The following is a 22,680-nucleotide window of genomic DNA, read 5'->3' as shown; positions in this document are numbered from 1 at the left end:
ACTTATAATAAATGCTAATTGTACATTTATAGATCCGTATATAAATGATCAGTATGGATCAACATATACACTCATGTCTGCATGTTGATTTTACGAGATTTAGGATAGAATAAAATTATGTGTCTAATAATACCCCTCCAAATGAATCAACATACTGATTTTCGCTAACATCTGCAAATTAATCACTTCGTGTCCTAGCTCTAGCCACCCAGATTCACTTCTAGTTAGCATAGAAGGATATGATTTCATTTTAAAAATTTATGCATATGTTTAATAAACTACAAATTGCAGTGGTGGCCAAATTATATATACACAACAAATTTTCTAAACTAGAGTTAACGGGCAACTTGAGACGACCTTGATTTATTACAAGTTGCAACTGAAATACCGCTAACCTATTCCTCTTTCGATGCCAATTAATAAATTCATGCATGTCCAGTTGGGAATATTTATTTACTGTCTCATTATTGTCTCATGTTTGACGTAAGAACTAAAAACTTATCGATCAATAGAAGGATTATTAAACTGGTAAATTATATGGGGCTGAGTTAGATTTCCTTTTCCCACTGCCCTTGAATATTAATTTATATCCCAAAACTCAAAAGCTAATAAACGTAAATAGGGAGTAATACATTACTACTAGTACTACTTAGCTATAGTGCGTCTCTACGTAAGACTGAAGACTTGATATTTCAAGGGTAAATTTTGCGTGGTTAATTACGGATTAGTTAAGGTTTTGATTAAAGGTTAATACTCCCTCCGTCTCTAAAAGTTTGTCCCAAAATTTATCTCATTTCACTTTTTACCATTTTTGGTAGTAGACCTCATATTCCACTAACTCATTTATACTCACATTTTATTATAAAACTAATATACAAAAGTATGACTGATATTCCACTAACTTTTTTAAGTCACTTTTCATTACATTTGTTAAAACCCGCGCCGAGTCAAAGTGGGACAATATTTGAGGGATGGAGGGAGTAATTTGTAATTAGGATTGGTTAATTATTTCACAAGTATACGATTTAGTAGCGTTGGACAGATTATGTCATAATCTGGTTTCAACAGTTTGAACTCGACCTATTTTATTTATTTATGGTCTTTTTTCTTGTTTAACAACGAAGTGTTCAAAACCCGCCTTTGATAATCTCAAGATCACCACTGAGCAAGTGTGGTAGTTGGTTATTTTATGGTCTTTTTTAATTTTAAATAATAATACTATTAAAATGCTTATTGTGATTGTTATAGGTACTAGGTAGGTATATGAGAGTCGATAGACTATATAAAGTGGGCATGGGCATGGGCATGGGACGCAAGCGCAATGCAAACTCCTTAGCCCTCTCCTCTAACGTGCGCGCTGAGTTTACTTATGGACATCTCTCTGCATCATCTGCAATGCTCTCTCATCTCAGCGCGGCTGCTCCCTCATCCGGTGCGGAGAATCGGAGTTGGACGCCAAAGTTTTTCGTCACAATTTTATGAGAGGAAAAGACTGCAACCGCACGGGGTATGGCCAAGCGAATGGGCGACAAGTAAGCTTTTATTGCATTTTCAAAATGAAGCAACTTTTAATTTCAATTTGATGATCATGTTTGGGATGAAGGTGAGGTGCATAATTTAGGAGAGGGGAAAGAGTACAGATGGGGCGATGTGACGTTGAAGCTGGGCGAAGACAAGGGATTCTGCAAGCGGGCTGTCAGAATTGGCCCACACTGATGAAATCATTCCAACCCCACCGTTAATCAGGTTTGCTTCTTAATTAGCTAGATATAAATCTCTCTGTATAGATGTGTTAGTACTATTAACTAATGAGCTTGCATTGCAATACTTAACAGACGCTGGGGGAGATGGGAGTGAAGATTATCCCTGGAAGAAACGATACGATCTGGTTGGGAAAGGCGACTCAGAAGAGTGTGGAGATTGTTGATACAACTTGTCCATGGGTGGCATAGCGTTGAAAAGCACAAGAAGGGAGAATACACGTCCATAATATGCGCATGAGGAGACTATCGCTACTGCTTCATTTGCAGGCCTAAATTAATATCAACAATGACCTAAATTAAAATTACATTCATTTATGATTAAATATCTAATATGTGAGAAATTATTTTAGTTTATGAGGAAAAGTGGATAGTAAAAGTTAGTGGATTGTGGTTGCTATTTTTATATATTATTTTTATAATAAAATGTGAGTGGAATGTAAGGTCCATTTACTATGTATAGTAAAAGTAAAATGTGACATTTATTTGCGGACGGACAAAAAAGGAAAAATTGAGATATTGATGTCGGACGGAGGGAGTTGAATACGCTATAGCTTCATAAGAATGGTAAATTGAAGAGGATGTAAAATACTAGTACTTTATGATTTAAAGTAAAAAATTATGATATAATTAGCTATTTTTATAAGTTATGAGATCAACGAAAAATTATAATTTAAATAACAATTTTTCCTTTAAAACAATGAATTAAGTTTTTTTTTTCTATTTTTATACGTTCAGCAATTTTATCTGAAACTAGTCTCACTTAAGAATATAGTCATTTGAATTAAAAGAATAGTAATTTTTTAATTCAATTTAAAAATACACAATTTTATCTAAACTTGTCTCATTTAAGAATATAGTCATTTTGAATTAAAAAAATAGTACTTTTTAAATTCAATTTAAAAATACGAAACAAGATAAATTAATAGAAGACAAAAATATCGAACATAAAGTGTGGACAATCACATTATGTATCTATGATCTATCATTTCCATAAGTGGATAAGTGCGTGCATCTATATATTTAATTCAGTGAAGCTCTATACTTACATTGACTTGAATTTAAATGACAAAAAGGTGTGGAGCTTAAATATACACGTAAAGTACTTTTGAAAGAATCATGTTATATAATTAGGCAGCCCTTATGAAAGAAAGAGATTTATTGAACATTCAATTACTTTTACCCGCCAATACAAATAACCAACATTTTAAAAGTAATATCGTTGCCAACTTCATCAGTCCTAACTTATGGTACTCATCACTCACTTTGTCCCATCATTTTATTTTCATTTAGAAACGACATGAACTTTAATTAAATTGGTAAGTAAGAGGAAAAAAAGTGGAATTAGTGTTAATAGATTGTGGAGTCAGTTTCTTAAAATGGAAAGTTTCTATTTTTAAGAAACGAACGAAAAAGGTAAAAGTTTCTATTTTTAAGAAAGGAAGAGAGTACTGAAAATGGCTCTCACATTCCACTAACTTTCTCCCTTTACTTTTTCTTCACAAAATCAATCAATTTCTTAAAACCTGTGCCGAGCCAAAATAACTCTTTAAATAGTGGACGAAGGGTATTTTTTAAAAAATTTCCAACATAAGTATTTGCTAATAATAATAATAATTCAAGACATTTTCATTAAGTATTTGTATGATTAATTAGGGATTATATTATTAATTACGATTTAAACTTGTGATCTAGTATAATAGTTTTATTCGAAGTTTACTGTACTATTATAAGAAAACTTCATTAATCGGAAGTGGGATTTAATGAAAGGCGAAAGCACCAGTGTATGTGAACCCTAGCAGCAGCCCCCACCTCTCCTCCCTAACTAAACCCTAGTGTCGTCCCTCCCTATTGCTACGCATTTAATCTTATTCTTGTAATAAATCACAAATTTGGAAATTTTTGCAATCATCACATCCGTCACCTTTTTGGAAAAATATTTGATATTGTGAAAATGGGTTTTAAAGAAGTGGAAATGTATATCTATTAATATAAGAAGCTAACTATTTTCCTTAGAGCGATCATAGTACAAATTTATATGATGAGTGGCGTGTTTAAAATCATTTATCAAATCATCGCAATTACTATATGAACTTGAACCTGTGATACACTTCCTGAATTCATGAAATATATTCATAAGAACTTGAACTAGTGATTTTCAACTATAAGTGCATCAATTTTGATCCCTTAGTCCTAAGTGGAAAAGTGATAGATCCAACTAGTGATTTTTTTATTAAAAAGACTACTAATATTATTCCGATGAGATTATAAGATAAAATAGAAAACACTAATTTAAAGTTTTGCAGTTATTTTATTATTTAAATATTCAGATTTATATTTTATTACTCACTATATGTCCACTATTGAAGAGTGATTTGCCATTTTAGGTTATCTATGATTTTATAGAAACATTTACTTTATTTCATTTTTAATTTATTATACGGATCATATATTCCACCAACTTTATATGCTCACAATCCACTATAAAATTAATAATAAAAATAAGTCTCACACTTCACTCTCTTTTTCCCTTTACTTTTCTTCTCAAAATTAAACAAATTCTTAAAACTTCTCCCAAGTCAAAAGAGCTCTTTAAATGATAGACGGAGGGAGTAATTACTACGACTACGAGTATCATTTAAAAAAAATTGATTTTATCACACGAAGCGCATGTAGGGGTAGACGCAGAAAAAATTGACTGTAAGGGCTGGACTTCACTATATATTTTTTCACGGTCAAACATTATATATATATATATATACATATAATTATACAATATAAAAACCGCAAAAACTATAAAATGCATATATATTTAATACCAAGTAGTCCAAAATATATCTAATAAAAATAACATGTCATAGTTGCGGTTTTACGTATAAAGCGGTGGCAACTGAATTCTGAGTGTTCTTATCGATTGAAAACGTTGCAAGATTTTTTCGTTATCAATCGTTGAAAACATGTCCTTCTCAATGTACACAATTAAACTATCATTCATCCACTCATCTCCCATCCGATTTCGCAAGTCAGTCTTGATAGTCTTCATTGTAGAAAATGCTCTCTCAACAGAAACAGTAGCAACAGGTAAAACCAATGACAACTCAATAATCCGATAAACCAACGGAAAAATCAAATGCTTACCACTTTTGACCAGTTCCGTAGCAACGTCTCCTAAGTTGCTTAAGGCAGCAAATTGAGGATCACATTGTACATTAGCAATAAAATTACTAAGTTGAAGTGGAAGACGTGAACAATCATTTGCATAGAAGTCCTCGTGATATAAAGTAGCAAGACAGATTACTTGATCATCTTTGAATCGAGAGAAAGAATTTCTTGGATCAAGACATGATATGCATCCTAGCAACTTAGTGCTAGCTTCAGAAAATCGATTATCCATCTCTTGAATAGTTAAATCAACCACCTTGACATTGCAACCACAATAACATAAATTATGATAAAATATATATATGTATAGAAGACATGAATAGGAATATTATAGTACCTGATTAAAAATCTCTACACGATAATGATGCAAATTTGTGATCAACTCTGCTCCATACTTCTTATAACCACGGCGTGGTATAATTTCATCCATATCAACTTGTGAAATATTATACAATTCACAAAACTTTGTTGCTTGATCATGTATGTCTTCCCATCCATTCTCTCTGAAACTTTGCAACTGATGTTTCACACTTTGGATCAATGATATGGCTTTAATCATATTTTTATCTTTCTTTTGCAAGGCAATGGATAATTCATTGGTTATTCCCAATAAATGTTTCATCAAATGCAAAGTGAAAACAAACTCATAGTTATCCATCATTTCAATCAATCTTTCAGTGGTACTTCTGTTATCACGGAGAATAGCATCGTCAGTACAACTTCCAACACTTTGTCAACCGAAGACCACATAGAGCATAGACGAAGCAATGTAAAGTAATGTGAGCCCCAACGAGTGTCTCCAGGCCGTACCAAACTAGTTTCTTGATTTTTACCTCTTCCACTTATGACTTCTCCATCATTAAGTTGTTCAACTAATCTGTCATGTTGCAACTGCCTAAGTTGGTCTTTTCTCTTACAAGATGCCCCGACCATATTCACAATCATGGAGACATAGCTAAAAACATCCTTCACAACTCTAATACCCTTGGCAACCGCAACAATAATTAATTGGAGTTGATGAGAGAAACAATGAATATACATGGCATATGGATTTTCTTGCAATATTAAGGATTTCAATCCATTAAACTCACCCCTCATATTAGAAGCTCTATCGTATCCTTGCCCTCTCACTTTAGATATAGATAAATTATGCTTCACCGATAAATCATCAATAGCACATTTCAAAGTATGAGAGGAAGTGTCAGTTACATGCACGATTCCAATAAATCGCTCAATCACATATCCTTCGTTATTCACATATCTTAAAACAACTCCCATCTGCTCCTTCATTGAAATGTCTCGAGCCTCATCAACCAAAAGAGTGAAAACTTTATCTCCAATATCATTAACTATGGCAAGTGTGACCTCTGAAGCACAAGCGTTTGCTAATTCCTTTTGAATTCGTGGTGAATTCATTTGATTGTTAGCAGGGGCATTTGCAAACAAAGTTTTGGATATATCATCGTTAAGTTCACTAAACCGTAGAAGCAACTCAATAAAATTACCTCGATGTGAAGAACTACATGACTCATCATGTCCACAAAAAGATAATCCTTGCTTTAAGAGAAACCGAGTCACTTTCAATGAGACTGTCAACCGAATGTAATATGCAACTTCCATCTCACGGGTATTTGACCGTAATATACTTGCCACATTGTTCCTTTGATCTTGAAAAGTTTCGAACTGAATTCTAGCATTATTATGACAACTATTCACGCCTCCAACATGATAATTGAATCTTTCTAATGCATTTTTCCCGTTGCTACAACCTGTCTTTGTAAAAGCATCATCTGATTGTCGACCCCCTTTATCTGATTTCTTGAAAAGGTAGCACAAAAAGCAAAAAGTTGCATCTTTTGATATACTATACTCTAACCATGTATACCTTTTAAACCAAATATCTTGATAACTTCTTTCTTGATTACCATATTTCTTTTTTTCATACTTATGTCCAATTGGTTGACAATGGCCCTTGTTCAAGTACTCTCTTCGTACTCTATCTCAAATAGAAACATCGAACTCTTCAATTGACTTGTGTTTTCCCGGATCACCAACAATATCATTCAAGTTCAACTCAACTTCTCTTCGGGGCTGATTTTCCATTGCTTCAACAATGGGTTCACTTGGAGAAGAAAATTCATCCCGACGCTTTTTTTTAAAGAACCGTTCCATCCTCTACGGTCAATCTAAGCAATAACGAGAGAAGTACAATATTAGTTTATATACATAACTCCATAAGATATAAAGATACTATCAACACTCACTAATATAAACTGTATTCTATACGACAATCACAAATATTAGCTTGCAACTAACTATTGTTATAACTTTTTTAGCTTGCAACTATTCTATCAAAATTTTACAAAAACAAGAAATAGAATATAAAATTAACAACTTTAATAAACTCATTACTTCACAATTTGTGTAGAATTTGAATATTAATTTCTCTAAAGTTTCAAAGACTCAAACCCCACTTTTACAAAATGGTGTTGCTTCTGTATCGCCGCGCCGTTGTAAACTTCAAAATGAAAAAACCCTTCTGTTTCTCTTTTTTAACTTTTAAAATCTTAAAAACATGTGTGCCAATTAAAATGTAAACTCCTTTTACTAAAATTTAATAACAAAAACGTGTTTCACTTTAAAAAGTAACAACACTTTTAGAGTATAATCTTTTTTAATAAGTTACGAACCGGTCAAAGTATTTAAAGTGGGGTCCATGTGACTTTTACTTTTATATTAATTTATGTATGAAAATACTCTTCTTCTTCCTTATGCTTCTCCAACGCCATTGTTATATTTCTTCTGTAAATTTTAACTTTTCCTTTCTTTAATTTTCAGCCTCATACAGTTATTCATCCAAAATAATTTGTTCTTCAGTAGCATTATTTGGTAATGGCTTAACATAATTTTTTAAAATTTTGAAAATTTTGAAAGTAGAAAATAAAAAAAAATAAAAAAAAATTGGGTAAGGGCTTCAGCCCTACCCTCTTTGTACGTGTGTCCACCCCTGAGCGCATGCATAAATTTGAAGGAACTCGGGAGCATCCCGTATAAATTGCGCATGGGGGGGGGGCACAACGTAAACCCGGTAAAATTTCTATTATTCTATTTTTTTACTCCTAATTCGACACTTCATTGATTAATTTTATTATATAGATAACTAAAAAATTAGCTATCAATTTTATATTAAATATACAAATTATATATTGATTTTTATTAATATAATAATTGATAAATAAATTATAAACTTCAAATTCACTAAAAAAATATTTAAATTTCTAAAACGTGCATTAAAATTTCACGAAATATCTCAAATATTAGTATTTGATCATGTTTATGATTGAGTTTAAGCATATGTCTCAAATTTATCATAATTAAATATTTTATATTTTATGAATATAACTAATTTTCATCATTATTTATTGGATTGATCGCATGTTAATCTTATCGGTAGCAACCCGATTAACCCGCTGGGCTAGCCCGAAACCCGACCTTTTAGGGTTAGGGTTGAACTTTTATAACCCGAAACAAATCACAACCTGATGGACCCGCAACCCGAGTAGGGTTTGTCCGAAAACCCGACGGGCCGACCCGATTGACATCCCTAGTTAAAAGTATTTGAAACGGATCTGTAAAATTGGTATGATTCATTAATATGATAAGTCTGGTCTATATTTATGGGTGGTTTTTCTATTTTTGTTCTAGAATGAAACTTAGATTCCGTGTTTGTACTGAACTTTTTTTTATTCCGTGTTTGGGAGAGACTCATGACCCTCATGCGTCTCCCTTTAATGAAACGCATTGACGATTATGCGTCGGGTGATTTGCACAAAGACGCATAATCGTCATGCGTTTCATTAAATGAAGACGCATGAGGGTCATGCGTCTCTCCCAAACACGGAATAAAAAAAAGTTCAGTACAAACACGGAATCTAAGTTTCATTCTAGAACAAAAATAGAAAAAAACCCATATTTATGCATCCGTTAGCGACCTAATTGAGATTGTGCAACTAATTACAGTGCAACGGCGTCGTATCGAGAACAGTACACTTGAGCGCGACGACGTCGTAAATATTTATATAATCCCAATAAGCCCTCTCTCTGAGACCTATTTTTTAAGATTTTCTCGCTCCTCTCTCTTCAAACTTTCCCGGGAAGGAGCCGCCGATCTGATCGCGATCTTTGTTCTACTCAATTTTATTTCTGGATAGCCGCAGTTAGTTTTTGCACGACGCAGAGAGAGAATTGATACAATAACAAGTGAATTATGGAGGAGGAAGATTACTATATGAGCGACGACGGGAGCGAAGAGAATGATTGTAGTTATTCGTCCGATCAAGACGCCGAACCGCTCGACGGATTTGAAAACGATGATTCAGATGATCAGTGGGTCGCGCACAAAGCCCCTTCTTCGAAGGTATGTGCTGCTTTACGTTTGCCTTTGACAATGCACGTTAAACTTATTTTAATTTTAACTGTTGAGTTCGGAATTTGGTTGATTTGTGAGATGGACGATGGGATTTTTGCTTAGTGAATTTGAAGTATGGATTTTGCCATGTACAGAAGCGGAATTTTAATAATTTTGATCCTTTTCCGTGCTTTCCGAGGTTAAAAAGCTGATTTTTTAAATAATTTTTTCATTCCATCTTTCTGTTTCCGTTTTGTATTGCAGTTAAATTTTGCTGTTTGAAGTTAAGAAATATTGGTCGGATTTGTTGTGTGGTATGTATATGGGATTCTGTTTCATACTTATATGGTTTTTGAGGGTTTTGTGGCATCTAGTCGTCTTTGGTTTCATTGATTAACACGCTTAGCTGTATGAACTTCAAATTATTGCTCTATGTTGCCTATTTGTTTGTTTAACATGTTCCATTCGCTTGTCAACCAGACCATGGACATGGATGCTCTCATTTATGTTGACGTTTCTTCTTCTGGTTTTTACTACTACCTGTTGACATCTGCCATAGTGATTGAAGCGATTTTGAACTATTCATGCTCTTGTTTATTGATTCAGAATATTTTCTGGTCCCTTTGGGCTATTTGCAGGTTATCACAAAAGCGTCGCTGTTGGCTGCTCAGGTATGGAGCTACATATATTTATTAATTCTCTTTTCCAGTTAAAATATGCTTTGTGTAGCTTATTTTCGGTGATCGGTCTCTCTTGAAATTTTGGATGTGGTTCAAGTAAGAAACCCAAATGACAATGGTGTAACTTAACTCAAGATTGGGAAATTGTTGTCTGTGCAGAGAGAAGATCTGCAGACTGTAATGGACTTGCTATCAGTGAGGGAACACCATGCCAGAACTCTTCTCATTCACTACAGATGGGATGTTGAGAAATTGACTGCAGTTTATGTTGAGAAAGGAAGATCTCACATGTTTTCTGAAGCAGGTGTTTCTATGACTGAGATTGTTGACCTAGATCCTGATGAACCTTCCTCTACAGTGATGTGCAGTATATGTATAGATGATGTGCCAGTGGAAGATATAACCAAAATGGACTGTGGCCATTCCTTCTGCAATAGCTGTAAGCACCTTTATCTTCATCTGCTTATAATTCTAGCTAAGCCTATGTTTTGCACTTCGGAAGTTAGAATCTTAACTTCATCAGAGTTTGCTATTTCTCTGCGGTATCATAAATTTGTACTACCTCATTCTGGTTTATTATTCTTTTACCGTTGCATCTTCTAAAAGATATAATTCATACTTTCAGTATGTTCATTGGTTTACGTAGTTATGTACTATAGTTTTTTTGGCCTTGACTGGTTTGGTATTGACTATATTGGTACTTGTTTATGGGAAACAATTTCAGGTTGGACAGGGCACTTCGTTGTCAAAATAAATGAGGGTCAAAGCAAGAGGATTAGATGTATGGCCCATAAATGCAACGCTATCTGTGATGAAACTATAATTAGACATCTAGTTAGTGCAGAGCACCCTGATTTGGCAGAGAAGTTTGACCGGTTCCTTCTTGAGTCCTACATTGAAGACAACAGAATGGTTAAATGGTGTCCCAGTACACCCCATTGTGGGAATGCAATAAGGGTAGAAAATGATGAGTTTTGTGAGGTAGAGTGTTCTTGTGGTTTGCAGTTTTGTTTTAGTTGCTCATCAGAAGCCCATTCCCCTTGTTCATGCTCTATGTGGGAACTCTGGACAAAGAAATGCCGTGATGAATCTGAGACCGTCAATTGGATTACTGTGCATACGAAGCCTTGTCCGAAGTGTCACAAACCAGTTGAAAAGAATGGTGGTTGCAACCTAGTTAGTTGCATATGTGGGCAAGCTTTTTGGTAAGATATGCTTTTGTGTTGAAATTGTGCTTCTAAAACTCTACTGCCTAAAAGAATGGTTTGTGGCTTGAAGTCATGTCATGCTCTCTTTGCTTCTGCTTGGGATTAATTTGGCTGTTTTTTGTCATCATAATTGCCATAAGTTGCAAGAAAGTAAGGTGCAATTTGCTAATTGCTTGAGGTCTCACTTATAGTGTTTGCCTGATAGTACTTGAGTGCAAAAGGTATACATTTGATAGCAAAAATGACAATTGTGTTATTAGGATATGTGCAAGCTTATGCCATGGATACTCTCATGTATATATAGCCTTGCAGTTTTACAATTTAAATTTCATGTTGCCCGATATCTTCTAACTATTCATTTCCTTCTGTAGTTGGTTGTGCGGCGGAGCTACTGGCCGAGATCACACTTGGTCGCATATTGCTAATCATAGTTGTGGCCGTTACAAAGAAGATGGTGAGAAGAAGGCTGAGCGTGCAAAACGAGACCTATACAGATACATGCATTATCATAATCGTTATAAAGCTCACACAGACTCCTTTAAGCAGGAATCTAAATTGAGGGACACGATCAAATCAAAGGTTTCGCGGTTGGAAGGAAAAGACTCAGCATTAAGAGATTTCAGCTGGGTTACTATTGGCATTCACAGACTGTTTAGATCGAGACGAGCTCTTTCTTATTCTTATCCGTTTGCTTTCTACATGTTTGGTAATGAGTTCTTTAACGACGAGATGACAGAAAAGGAGAGGGAATTAAAGCAACATTTATTTGAAGACCAGCAGCAGCAGCTTGAGTCAAATGTTGAGAAGCTATCCAAATTTCTCGAGGAGCCATTTGATGAATATCAAGGGGAAGAAGTCATGAAAATGAGGATGCAAGTCATTAATCTCTCTGTTATCACTGATAACCTCTGCAAAAAAATGTGAGCTAAGTCTTCCAGGAAGGGGCCGAAAGGTCATATACCTAAATGATGAAATTTACTCTTGCTCATCCTGCAGGTATGAGTGTATTGAGAATGACCTATTGGGTTCACTTCAATATACCATTCACAGTATAGCTCCTTACCTGTCAAAAGGCATAGAGAAGGCAGAGGAGCTAACCGTTGGAGGGAACACTCTAGCAGATAGTAATGGTAATTGTCAGGAGGCAGCTGGACAGTCCACTGGTAAAGCGGTTTGAATTTACCTCTGACTTTTTATATTCATGGAGTAAATGATATTGATATTAATATTATACTGCATCTTGTCTGGTACTGGTTGACCATTTTGCTTTAGATCTCACCTGATCCGTTTATTACCATTGCGTGGACTTGCATACTATGAATACTGTAGCTTAGCTTATTAGCCATGTGGTCAATAATGTGATAAATTCCTTTTATTGGATCACTTTCATCATATGGGAGTAGCAATGTAGATACTTGCAACTAAGGAAGTTGTGTGCCTAGGGATCTGAAGCTTGGATTTCATTCTTGTTAAGTCATGACTTATGAGAAATGTGCTAGGGATCTGAAACTTGGATTTGAAACCATGACTTATGAGTAGTGTGACCATGACTTATGAGTAGTGTGCTAGGGATCTGAAACTTGGATTTCATTCTTGATAAGTCACGACTTATGAGAAATAATTAATGACCAATGAATTTATAGCCTAAATACTTTTAAGTTTTTGTTTTTAGTTCTGGTTCCTAAATCTGTTCAATAAATCTGGCAATGAATGTGACTGTTGTGAAGATAAAAAACTACATAAGAACATCTTTCGTAATGTCAAGTACCGTGTCAATTTTTGATATGTAGGTCTATTTTATTTTTTGATCTGTGTTACAAGCCCATTTTGGATTTGAAAACTCTATATGTATTGTGTCACTCCCGGTGTGTTTTGAAGCCTTTATCATGTTGAACTATTTTGCATGTCCATTTCTTTGTCCGAAGCTTACCACATCTCTTAGTGAGTTTTTCCAAAATGAACCAGTTTCTGCATTCTGTTGACACGCTGTCATGCATTATGTAGGGGACTCAGTAGAAATTGGGCAGCCTTCGGCATCTGGGACTTCGAGCAAGTGCTCTCAGCTGACACGGAAGCGCCCTAGAAAAGAAAGAAACACTGGTAGCGTCATTGATCTCAACAAGCCTGCAGAAGGTCATCCATTAAATGCTTACAATTATGAATAAAACTGTGCATGGAGAGATCATGGTGGAAACATAGTATTTTGAGACAATTACCTTGGGAGAATTTAACGGCCCTTTTTGCCCGGTTAGCGTATATAGTTCCTCGATCATCCTTTAGATATAGTACGGAAGTAAAGTAGCTTAACTATGTACAGTTTTTTTGGGATGGTATTCTAATGTATAGGGAAATGTTGGATGGTATTTTTGGTTGTGGTGCTAAAATTTATTAATAAGAGGGGGGCAAATTTATGCAAATTGCAACGTCTACTTGTTACTTTTTCTAGTGAACCGGCTTCTTTTGAGCTGGGTTTGCACGCACTGCTGCTTAAATGAAGTCTTAAAATTGGTTATAAAATACAGTGAAATATTAATATTACTCAAAACTTAATGGCAAGCATATTTTCAATTGCCAACCTATATAACTATAATCGAAAATATGAATTCGGTCCAAATTTGCAATATTATAAGAATAGACTAAGGTTTAGTTAATAGACAATATGTATTGGTCCATATTACACTCATCAATCAAGTTAAAATCCAGTTAAATATGAACCAAAACAAAATATTTGAGATAAAAAAAACTAACCAACTTAATTTTTTGGACCAAAAACTTTTAGTCTATTTCGTCAAATGAATGTCAAACTTCAATCTAGAAAATGATATAAATATAAAAAAAAAACAAATAGTCTGTATTTCAATATTTAAAACCCTAAATTGGTGCAGTGCAATAATTTTGGAAGTAAGACAAGATCTAAGGCAGTCTGCGGCCTCAAATATCTTGCAACTCTTAATCTCATTTTTAACCACAATTTCCCGGATTATGGCAGCACTCGTTTTGGCGCTTTCTCTGAACTGATTTTCCTGCTTTCCTCCAGCTCAAAACCTTCCTTCCCCCACCGCCCCCAAACCTAACAAAATTGAATTTCGAGAAAAAAAAAATCAATCTTTGCAGTTAACGATGGACGAAGATAGAATAGTGCTCGTTTTGGCGAAGACCTCAGACTTAAGGTCCAAAATTGTCAGCTGCATTCAGAATACAGCTTCTAATGCAGACCGAGAAAGTGGAGAGAGTGTGTCCAAGGAATCTGAAGCAAACCCAGATGCAGAAAATAGAGAAAACGATGTTGAGGAGGAAGCTGAGGAGAGTCTCCTCAGTATCAAAGATGCTCTTGAATCCCTTGAGGCGCAGCTGTCTTCTTTGCAGGTTTTATTTTTGTACTAACTTTTTTTCATAATTTTAGGTTTTGGTGTGTTCATTTGGGGGTTTTCTTGATGGGTCTAAATGTGGATTCTTGGAAGCTTTGAGATGGTTTTGTTTCTTGAATCAATTTAGAAACTTGGCAATTCTCGGTTGGAGTAATTTGTGATTCTTGGAATGGCTAATTATAGTTCAAGAACTAGTTTTAAGGGTGTTTAGATGGCTCCTCATCCGGATGTTTTGAGATTGTTTGGACATTCTGTGATTTTACAGGTGTACTTTTTGGTACAAGTGTATAATTCATCATTGTATTCTTGAAATGAAGGTGCTTTATGCCTGTTGAGTGATGCTGACTACTTAGTACTTGGGTGATTTTAGATGTAAATTCAGCCTATTCAATCATTTGTCTCTACAATGAATCTCTTCCGTTTAGATTTACGTGGATGTTATGCTACGGTCTGGCTTGGTTTTGCTAACCATGGATGTGCATTATTGAGATTCTCTGCTTGAAGATATGAGAGGTTTTGTAACTGTTTATTAGTACTAGTTTTCATGTATCCTCCATCACATGAAAAGTTTGAAACATGTAAGTTATAGTATCTCATAAAAGGTGCTGCAATCGTTAACTGGTATTCGGTAGAAGTTGGGAGGATACGCACATCACATATATGAGAGGGGACTGGGGCACTATGGTAGGGCTAACGGCTAAAATAAACTGAACTGTGAAAACAGAAAAAATTGAAAACTAAAACCTTTTTGCAATCAAGCTGAACCAAGATCTTTGTATTTGATTTCTTTGGTTTATTGGTTCATCAAGAGCAATAAAGATCCTCAAATGAAGACCGCAGGAAGAAAAACATGGGATCCCTCTCAGTGACAAGCTTTCAGAGATTGAGATTGAGAAACAATAGACAACTTTCAAGATAGACATGATGGAAGTGACAAATGTCCATAAGTAAAAGTGATTACTAGGTCGATGACTGGTGAGAGGCATTGAACTCATGCAATCACATTTTGTAGATTTAACCGAACTCAACTAAATACATTGGTTTGGTTTTCCTGTTTCGATTTTCCTTGATTGCCTCTATGTTCCGGCAAGGAAAATCTGCATTGTGTGTGTTATGTTTCAGTCCATATCTTCGCATTGGAGTTGTGGCTTAAAATTGCCTTCGAGACATGTTAATTAGTTATAGATGTGTGCTCATCAGTTTTCTGGAACTTGATCTCTTTAAATATGGGTTCATATTTCTCTAACCTTGGATCCATTTCTTCTTTCCTGAGTATGAGGCATTTAATCACTTCCTTCTCAGGCACTGCAGCAGCAACAGTGGTACGAAAAAGAAGCAGCCTTGGCTGAAATCGGATACTGCCAGCAGAAGTTGCTCAAAGAGCTGAAGGAATACAAAGGCAAGGACTTGGAAGTCATACACGAGGCCGTGGCTTTTGCCAGCGAAACTGAGGACAACAGCGATCTCCTTCTTCCTCCATATCCAAGCCGGCCTTCTCAATCCATCGTGTCCAAAAACGGCTACCTCTCTACTTTCACCTCATCTCGGAGATCCTCTCAAAACGGGTTCACAAGTGGTGGCGCAAAACACCACCACAACATCCCCAACAACTTCGACAAACCAGAGGCCGGGGGAGCATTCAAGTCCGTCAGAGCCTTGTTAGGCACAGCAGCCAAGACGGCCATAACCGTAGTCGGGGTGATCACCATCTTGAGCTTGGCGGGCTTCGAGGCGCGACTGGGGAAACGGGATAACCAGTTCAAGTTCTCGGATCTGTTTCAGCAGCGGCGGGATGAGGAGAAGGGGAGTGGCGCGGAGTGCCCGCCGGGGAAGGTCCCCGTCGTCGAAAACGGGGAGACGAGGTGCGTTGTGAAAGAGAGAGTTGAAGTTCCATTTGAATCTGTTGTTTCTGCTCCAAATGTGAGTTATGGATGTGGTTGAATTCTTGATTTTCAGTTAATCATAAAAAAAGATCGGGAAAAAAGAAATGCTAGGACTAGGACTAGGACTAGGACTGCTATTTTGTCTTAAATTTTTCATTGTATATCCCAATCTCTGTTTTTTGTCTCTCTATGTCGTTGAGATTGACTATCTTAAATTTTATTTGCAATTTAGCCCTTTGCTTTCATGTACTATCAGTTTTTCTTTTCAATTTTGTGTACAAATTAATTTTTTTCATGAATATTCTTGCACAAGAAGAAATTTGGGATCCACCTCAAAAGTGATACTTTTATTACAATGATCATTGTAGTAGTACTATAATAGTAATGTAAAAGCAGCCGCCGTTGCCATTTGAAGCTGCCGAAAACCACGTTCCGCTCCTTGTTTTGCCAAATCTAATTAGATTTTGTTTACTCAACTTCCCTATATGGCTCTCAACACTTCTCAAGAGCCAATATTTTCCCACTATTTATAGTATCAAACTCATCAATTTTTACCACATTCACAAATCAAACGAATTGAACAATGAGTGCTGCAAATCAAAATGGTTAGTGCATTAATCCCTTTCCATTTATTTACTCTTTTTATTTAAAACAGTTTCCTTATTTATTTGCTTATAAAGTATTTATTTTTATTATTATGTGAAGATGTGGTGATTATGTTTACCAAAGAAGAAGAAGGTCTAGTGGTGAAGTCATGGAACTTGATGAAGAAGGATGCTGCCGAATGGGGTCTCAAGTTTTTTCTCAAGTAATAAACCAAATACTAACTCATTTTAATGTTTTACTAATTTCTAATTCAATTAATTATATTAATTTGAATCAGGATATTTGAGATAGCCCCATCAGCTCAAAAAATATTCCCATTTCTGCGAGATTCAAATGTTCCGCTGGAGCAGAATCCTAAGCTTAAGCCTCATGCCAAATCTGTATTTGTCATGGTTAGTTTCAATTTTTTTTAATGAGTTACTTGCAAAATTCGTAATTATTTGATGAAAATAAATTTATGATATTTTGGCAGACATGTGAAGCTGCACTACAACTTAGGAAAGAAGGAAAAGTTGTGATAAGAGAATCCACCCTAACAAAATTAGGGACTGTCCACTCCAAATATGGCGTCGTTGATGAACATTTTGAGGTATTTTTTTTTACATTTTCAAGAATTTTATACAGTACTATATTCAACTTGACTCGATTTGATCATTTTGAAAAAATTAAATTAAAAAACAGGTGACGAAATATGCATTGTTGGAGACTATAGAAGAGGCAGTGGGAGAAATTTGGTCACCAGAAATGAAGAAGGCGTGGAGTGTGGCATATGATCATTTGGTTGCTGCCATCAAGTCTCATATGAATCCACAATCATGAATTGAATTCACTTCATAAATCATTTATTTCAATCACACATTTGGTTTAATTTTGTCTGTTATGGTTGTATTGTGCAAAATTAGTTACTATGTCGATTATTGCGTTGTTATTTGTTGAATAAAATGTGTTATTTGAGTTAAAAATGCATTTTTTTGTCGTAGCTCCATTAATATGGAAATGGTGTTGATTTGTACTCCACTTGATAGACTAAAGTTGAAATGGTGTTGATTTGTACTCCACTTGACATACTAAAGTTAGGAATGCCGTAAGCCCGTATCATAATGAGTTGACATGAATAACCTGCTAAATTTAGAGTTTTTAGAATTAAAAATTTTTACTCCGACAAAATTACAATCTGATTAGTCCGCAACTTGAATTGGCTGACTCAGAGTCCGATGGATTGGACCTAGGTGCAACCTAATTCTATTGTTCCGTCAGTTTGACACCTAATTCGATAGTTCAATGATAGTTTTTATAATATAAATAACCAAACAAATATATACTAACTCTCAATTTTATGTTAAATATACATACATATTAGTTCTTTATTAAATTAATAAGATAAATAAATTAGAAAATTCAAATCCACTGTAAGAAATATTTTAGTTTCTAACACCTATTTTAAAATTTCTTAAAATATAGAGTATATGTTTTTATACAAATCTTAAATAAAGTACATGTTTGAGTTTAAGTACATATCTCAAAATTATTATTATTATTATTAAATGTTTTACTAATATTATTAATTTACATTATTATGTATTGAATTGATCACATGTTAATTTTATTGGTATCAACCCGATTAGTCCGCACCCGAATAATCTGCAACCTGAGTATGGTTGGCCGAGACCCGCTAGGTTGACCTGATTGACATTCCTAACTAAAATAGAAGATTATATAGATGGAAATAATATATGGTGTCTATCATATTGTAGTTAGGGCGACATTGTTTCAGTATATATAGATAATAGATGGTACAAATTGCTATCTACCGCTCTTTAGATCCCAATGAATGAGATATATTATTGAAGAAAGGCCAAAATAGAAGGATGTGAAATGCAAGTAGGTCATATAATTAGGCATGAATGGTTCCCAACTTTGCTAAGGTTTTGGATCACAAATTCATGCACTGCTTTAATTTGCACGGTCATATGATTGTATGACATTCTTCAAAACAATGCATATGCAATACTACTATTGCTATATAGTGGATTCACCTGCCACCCTAGTTGTCCACTTATGTTCAGGAGATTTGATGTAATATCATGAACATTCATGGATGCATTAATGTGTAACTAACTCTTAGCGTATACCCAAGCACTAATAATTGAAACAGTAGATTGATGCATGGACGGGGTTGAAGAATATGGGAAATTATTTTCAGATTCTACAATTTAAAAATGGTCGAGATTTTAAGAATGAAAGACACGAATATTTGTTAACATTGCATGTGATGAAAAATCATCTTGACTATAATGAAAAATATGTAGAAAACTCATATCAAATGTAGTTATGTTCAGGTTCTATAAAATAGGATTAATGACTGAGATTTTTGGAATAAAAGACACACACTATGTGTGTGGTGAAGATTTGTAAACATTGTAATAAAAATTGTAAACATTGTAATGGAAACTCATCTAGAGTATGATGAGAAAATCATGTATATTATGAAAGATAACAAAAAGTAGTGGTAATATGTTAACCAAATCGAAGTGGACGAAAAAATAGGTAATGCCATTACCTTTATGCGTTAAATTTAATTATTATTCTTTGCCACATATCAACTCTATGTCCATTAGATTAGATCTTTAAATTCAATTACAATTAATAATTACTCTTTATAGGAGTCCGAGCACAAATTTTAAGAAATATAAAGAATAGTGGAGTGAAATAGCAGATTTGTGGTCTATTTTCTTATATTGATTTTATAATAATATGTGAGTGGAGTGAGTTATTGAAATATGCGACATACTTACCATTTATGGTAAAAGTGAAATATGACTCTTATTTTAGGACTGACGAAATGGCAAGATGTGATTAATATTATAGGACGGAGGGAGTATTTGTTATTCATTGAGAATGATATCTTGAAATTCAATTGTAATTAATAATTCGGTATGCATAAATAGGTATTTGTTAGTATTAAATGTATCCCTATATAAGTAATATTCTTTTAAAAAAATGTTACTGGAAGCCTGGATTTAGATATGCATTTGAATACACAGTCGTAGACTAACATTAGTATAGTATACTATTTCCACAACAAGACTTCACTTTATTGTACGCAGAATAGCAAGTCCACAAAGCGATATTAAGTAGTACTCCATAATAGTTCTAAGTTCTAAGTACAGATTGATAGTATATTATACTCTCCATAATAGTTCTAAGTTCTCTTTTTTTAATCTTTCTATAAACATTACTTAATACCTTCCTCTCTATATATGAATTATTACATCATACAGCACATATATGACCACCACTTTAATTTAAATTAATTTAGAGCACATTTTGTAATTTATGTAATTTCTTTTTGTCCACTCCCTTTTAAGTTATGATTTGTTTATAGGATAGTTTGATGGTTGACTGATACTACTATCGTATACTCCATGCTTCAAACACTCTTATTAATACTATTATTATTAATACTATTATTTAGACCATCTCCAACTATTTACATCAAATTCATACTTATTATATATATATAATGTTATACAAAAATGTAATTTTATTTCAACCATATACACAAAACTCAAATTTTATACTACTATTTTTTAGTATATGTCTCACAAAATTAGTGCAGTAGTTACAATATATACACCTATATTTGGTGTTGTTCCATAGAAAAACTCAAAAATAGGTTTAGATTTACAATATGATTAGAGAAATTTTCTATAAAAAATAATTTTTTATATATGATTAGAGATGGTCTTATTAATGTTGTCGTTTATAAATACTGGAGTAGTTGAGATTTGACGCAGAGGATTAGACCTATATAGCCATAAAGTATATATTAACAAATCAACAATTTTTTTTTTGACATCAAATATAATATATTATTCAAACAAATCCATAACTATTACATCACGAATAAAAATAGGAATGCAAACCAAAACTTGCTCTTAGCTATAGAACCAGATGCCCGAGCAAGCGTGTGAGCAACTTGATTCACTGATCGCCTTAGGCCATCCGCAACGTTGTCTCTTATCCGTCTCTTAACCATCTCATCTCTTAACTATTCATGGGCCCCACTGTACTTTTTACTCCATCTCTTAACTAAGAGACAACACCTACAACCCTCCATCTATTATCCATCTCTTAACCATCTCATCCCTTAACTATTCATTCAATTTAATTTTTTTATTTTTATTTCCAACAAATTCAATTAATAAAAACACACTTCATTAAATTAAATAAAATTACAACTTAAAATTCTAAAAAAATTAAAAACCTCATTAATAAAATCCTAAAAAATAAAAATACATAATTTAAATAAAAAATATTTTTTTATGGTGGATTAATTTGTGGGAATGATTTGATATTTATAGAAGTGATTGGAGGCTTAAAAAAATAAATAATTAATTAAAAATTTACAAAAATGCCTATAAACGGCTAGTATATTTTTTGGGATTTGTTTTTTAATTTTTGAATTTTTCCTAAATTTTTAAAAAAACAAAAAAACATTTTTTCGGATAAAAACGACGGCCACTCGCGGGCCGGCGAGTGGGCGTCACAGATGAACCGGAGCTCGCCACGTCGCCAACGTGCGTGGTGAGACGTCTCGCGAACTGTCCCTCCGAGACGGGATGGAGACGGAAGGCTGCATCGTCGTCTCTTATCCGTCTCGTCTCTCCGGGACGAGATAAGAGACGACTAAGGCATGCGTTGCAGATGGCCTTAAAAACCTTATAGAGGATCCGAAGACCTCTTTCAAAAGCTGACGACAATCTTCTACTATTGGCCAAAAGATAGATCCATCCTTCCGTAACCCTGTCACTACGAGTACTACCGTTTGGGCATCCATCTCAAACTCTATCTATTTCCATCCCTCTCTTTTGATCCTACTGAACATCTCTCTCAAGCTAAGGAGCTCGGCCATAAATGGGTCAGCCACCCTTCCCACCTGTCCACACATTGCCGCTACCACCGTCCCTTCAAAATCTCGAACAACCGCCCCACAACCAACTTTTCTTTGGCTCTCGAACACAGTAGCATCTATATTGCATTTTAGCACACCATTTCGCGGCTTCACCCATTTTTCCTCCAAATGAAGTCTCCCCCCGTGCACCAATGTCATTTTGAACCTGAGCTTCTCTCCAAGCCGTCAGACAGCTACGGGCTGCACCAATAATTCCTGCAACTGACCCGTTTACCACACTTATACTACAATGGGAACATAAATGTCTCCCACTTTTCCTATTACAAAATCCCATTATTCTCGCAAAAATATTTGACTAAAATTTCTTGATAAAAAATACTCCCTCCGTCCCTTAAAATTTGGCACCATTTGACCCTGCACGAGTTTTAAGAAATGTAATAGAAAGTGAGTTGAAAAAGTTAGTGACATGTGGGTGCTACTTTTATATATTAATTTTAAAATAAAATGTTAGTGAGAATGAGTTAGTGGAATGTGGGATCAACTGTAAAAAATGGTAAAAATGAAAGGTGATAAATTTTTAGGGACGGATGATAAATTTTGAGGGACGGAGGGAGTAAAATGTAAAATATTTAGAATCTTATCACACAGAAAAGGTGTCATAAAAAACACATAAATAAAATAAAAGTTTGT

At 34.5% G+C, this 22,680-nt stretch overlaps 4 protein-coding genes across 5 annotated transcripts; 2 read left to right on the top strand and 2 right to left on the bottom strand.

Moving 5' to 3' along the window:
- Positions 1–4,629: 4,629 nt before the first annotated feature.
- Positions 4,630–5,580, bottom strand: LOC121752644. The gene is made up of 2 exons (XM_042147761.1): positions 5,260–5,580; positions 4,630–5,178 (listed from the first exon to the last, which is right to left on the bottom strand). Exons 1-2 carry the CDS (start codon positions 5,578–5,580, stop codon positions 4,630–4,632), a joined length of 870 nt encoding a protein of 289 aa, XP_042003695.1.
- An 8-nt stretch (positions 5,581–5,588) lies between these two features.
- Positions 5,589–6,542, bottom strand: LOC121752643 (zinc finger MYM-type protein 1-like). The gene has a single exon (XM_042147760.1). The coding sequence runs from the start codon at positions 6,540–6,542 to the stop codon at positions 5,589–5,591; it is 954 nt and encodes a 317-aa protein (XP_042003694.1).
- A 2,501-nt stretch (positions 6,543–9,043) lies between these two features.
- LOC121753138 (probable E3 ubiquitin-protein ligase ARI2) lies at positions 9,044–13,635 on the top strand. Of its 2 annotated transcripts, none has more exons than XM_042148326.1 (7): positions 9,044–9,339; positions 9,969–10,001; positions 10,170–10,449; positions 10,735–11,215; positions 11,590–12,138; positions 12,215–12,381; positions 13,223–13,635. In XM_042148326.1, the coding sequence occupies exons 1-7, from the start codon at positions 9,190–9,192 to the stop codon at positions 13,381–13,383; spliced, it is 1,821 nt and encodes a 606-aa protein (XP_042004260.1). In that variant the 5' UTR covers positions 9,044–9,189; the 3' UTR covers positions 13,384–13,635. The 2 variants fall into 2 exon arrangements, with proteins under 2 accessions (XP_042004260.1, XP_042004261.1); XM_042148327.1 differs by having other exon boundaries at positions 12,215–12,389; positions 13,223–13,380.
- Positions 13,636–14,123: 488 nt separating this feature from the next.
- On the top strand, positions 14,124–18,037 carry LOC121752642 (plastid division protein PDV2-like). Its single transcript, XM_042147759.1, has 6 exons — positions 14,124–14,584; positions 15,889–16,522; positions 17,175–17,277; positions 17,353–17,467; positions 17,548–17,664; positions 17,757–18,037. The coding sequence occupies exons 1-6, from the start codon at positions 14,339–14,341 to the stop codon at positions 17,892–17,894; spliced, it is 1,353 nt and encodes a 450-aa protein (XP_042003693.1). The 5' UTR covers positions 14,124–14,338; the 3' UTR covers positions 17,895–18,037.
- Positions 18,038–22,680: the final 4,643 nt, after the last annotated feature.

Source organism: Salvia splendens, chromosome 10 (assembly GCF_004379255.2).
Source record: "Salvia splendens isolate huo1 chromosome 10, SspV2, whole genome shotgun sequence".
Taxonomy (NCBI): Eukaryota; Viridiplantae; Streptophyta; class Magnoliopsida; order Lamiales; family Lamiaceae; genus Salvia; species Salvia splendens.
This window is presented reverse-complemented; position numbering and strand designations above follow the sequence as displayed.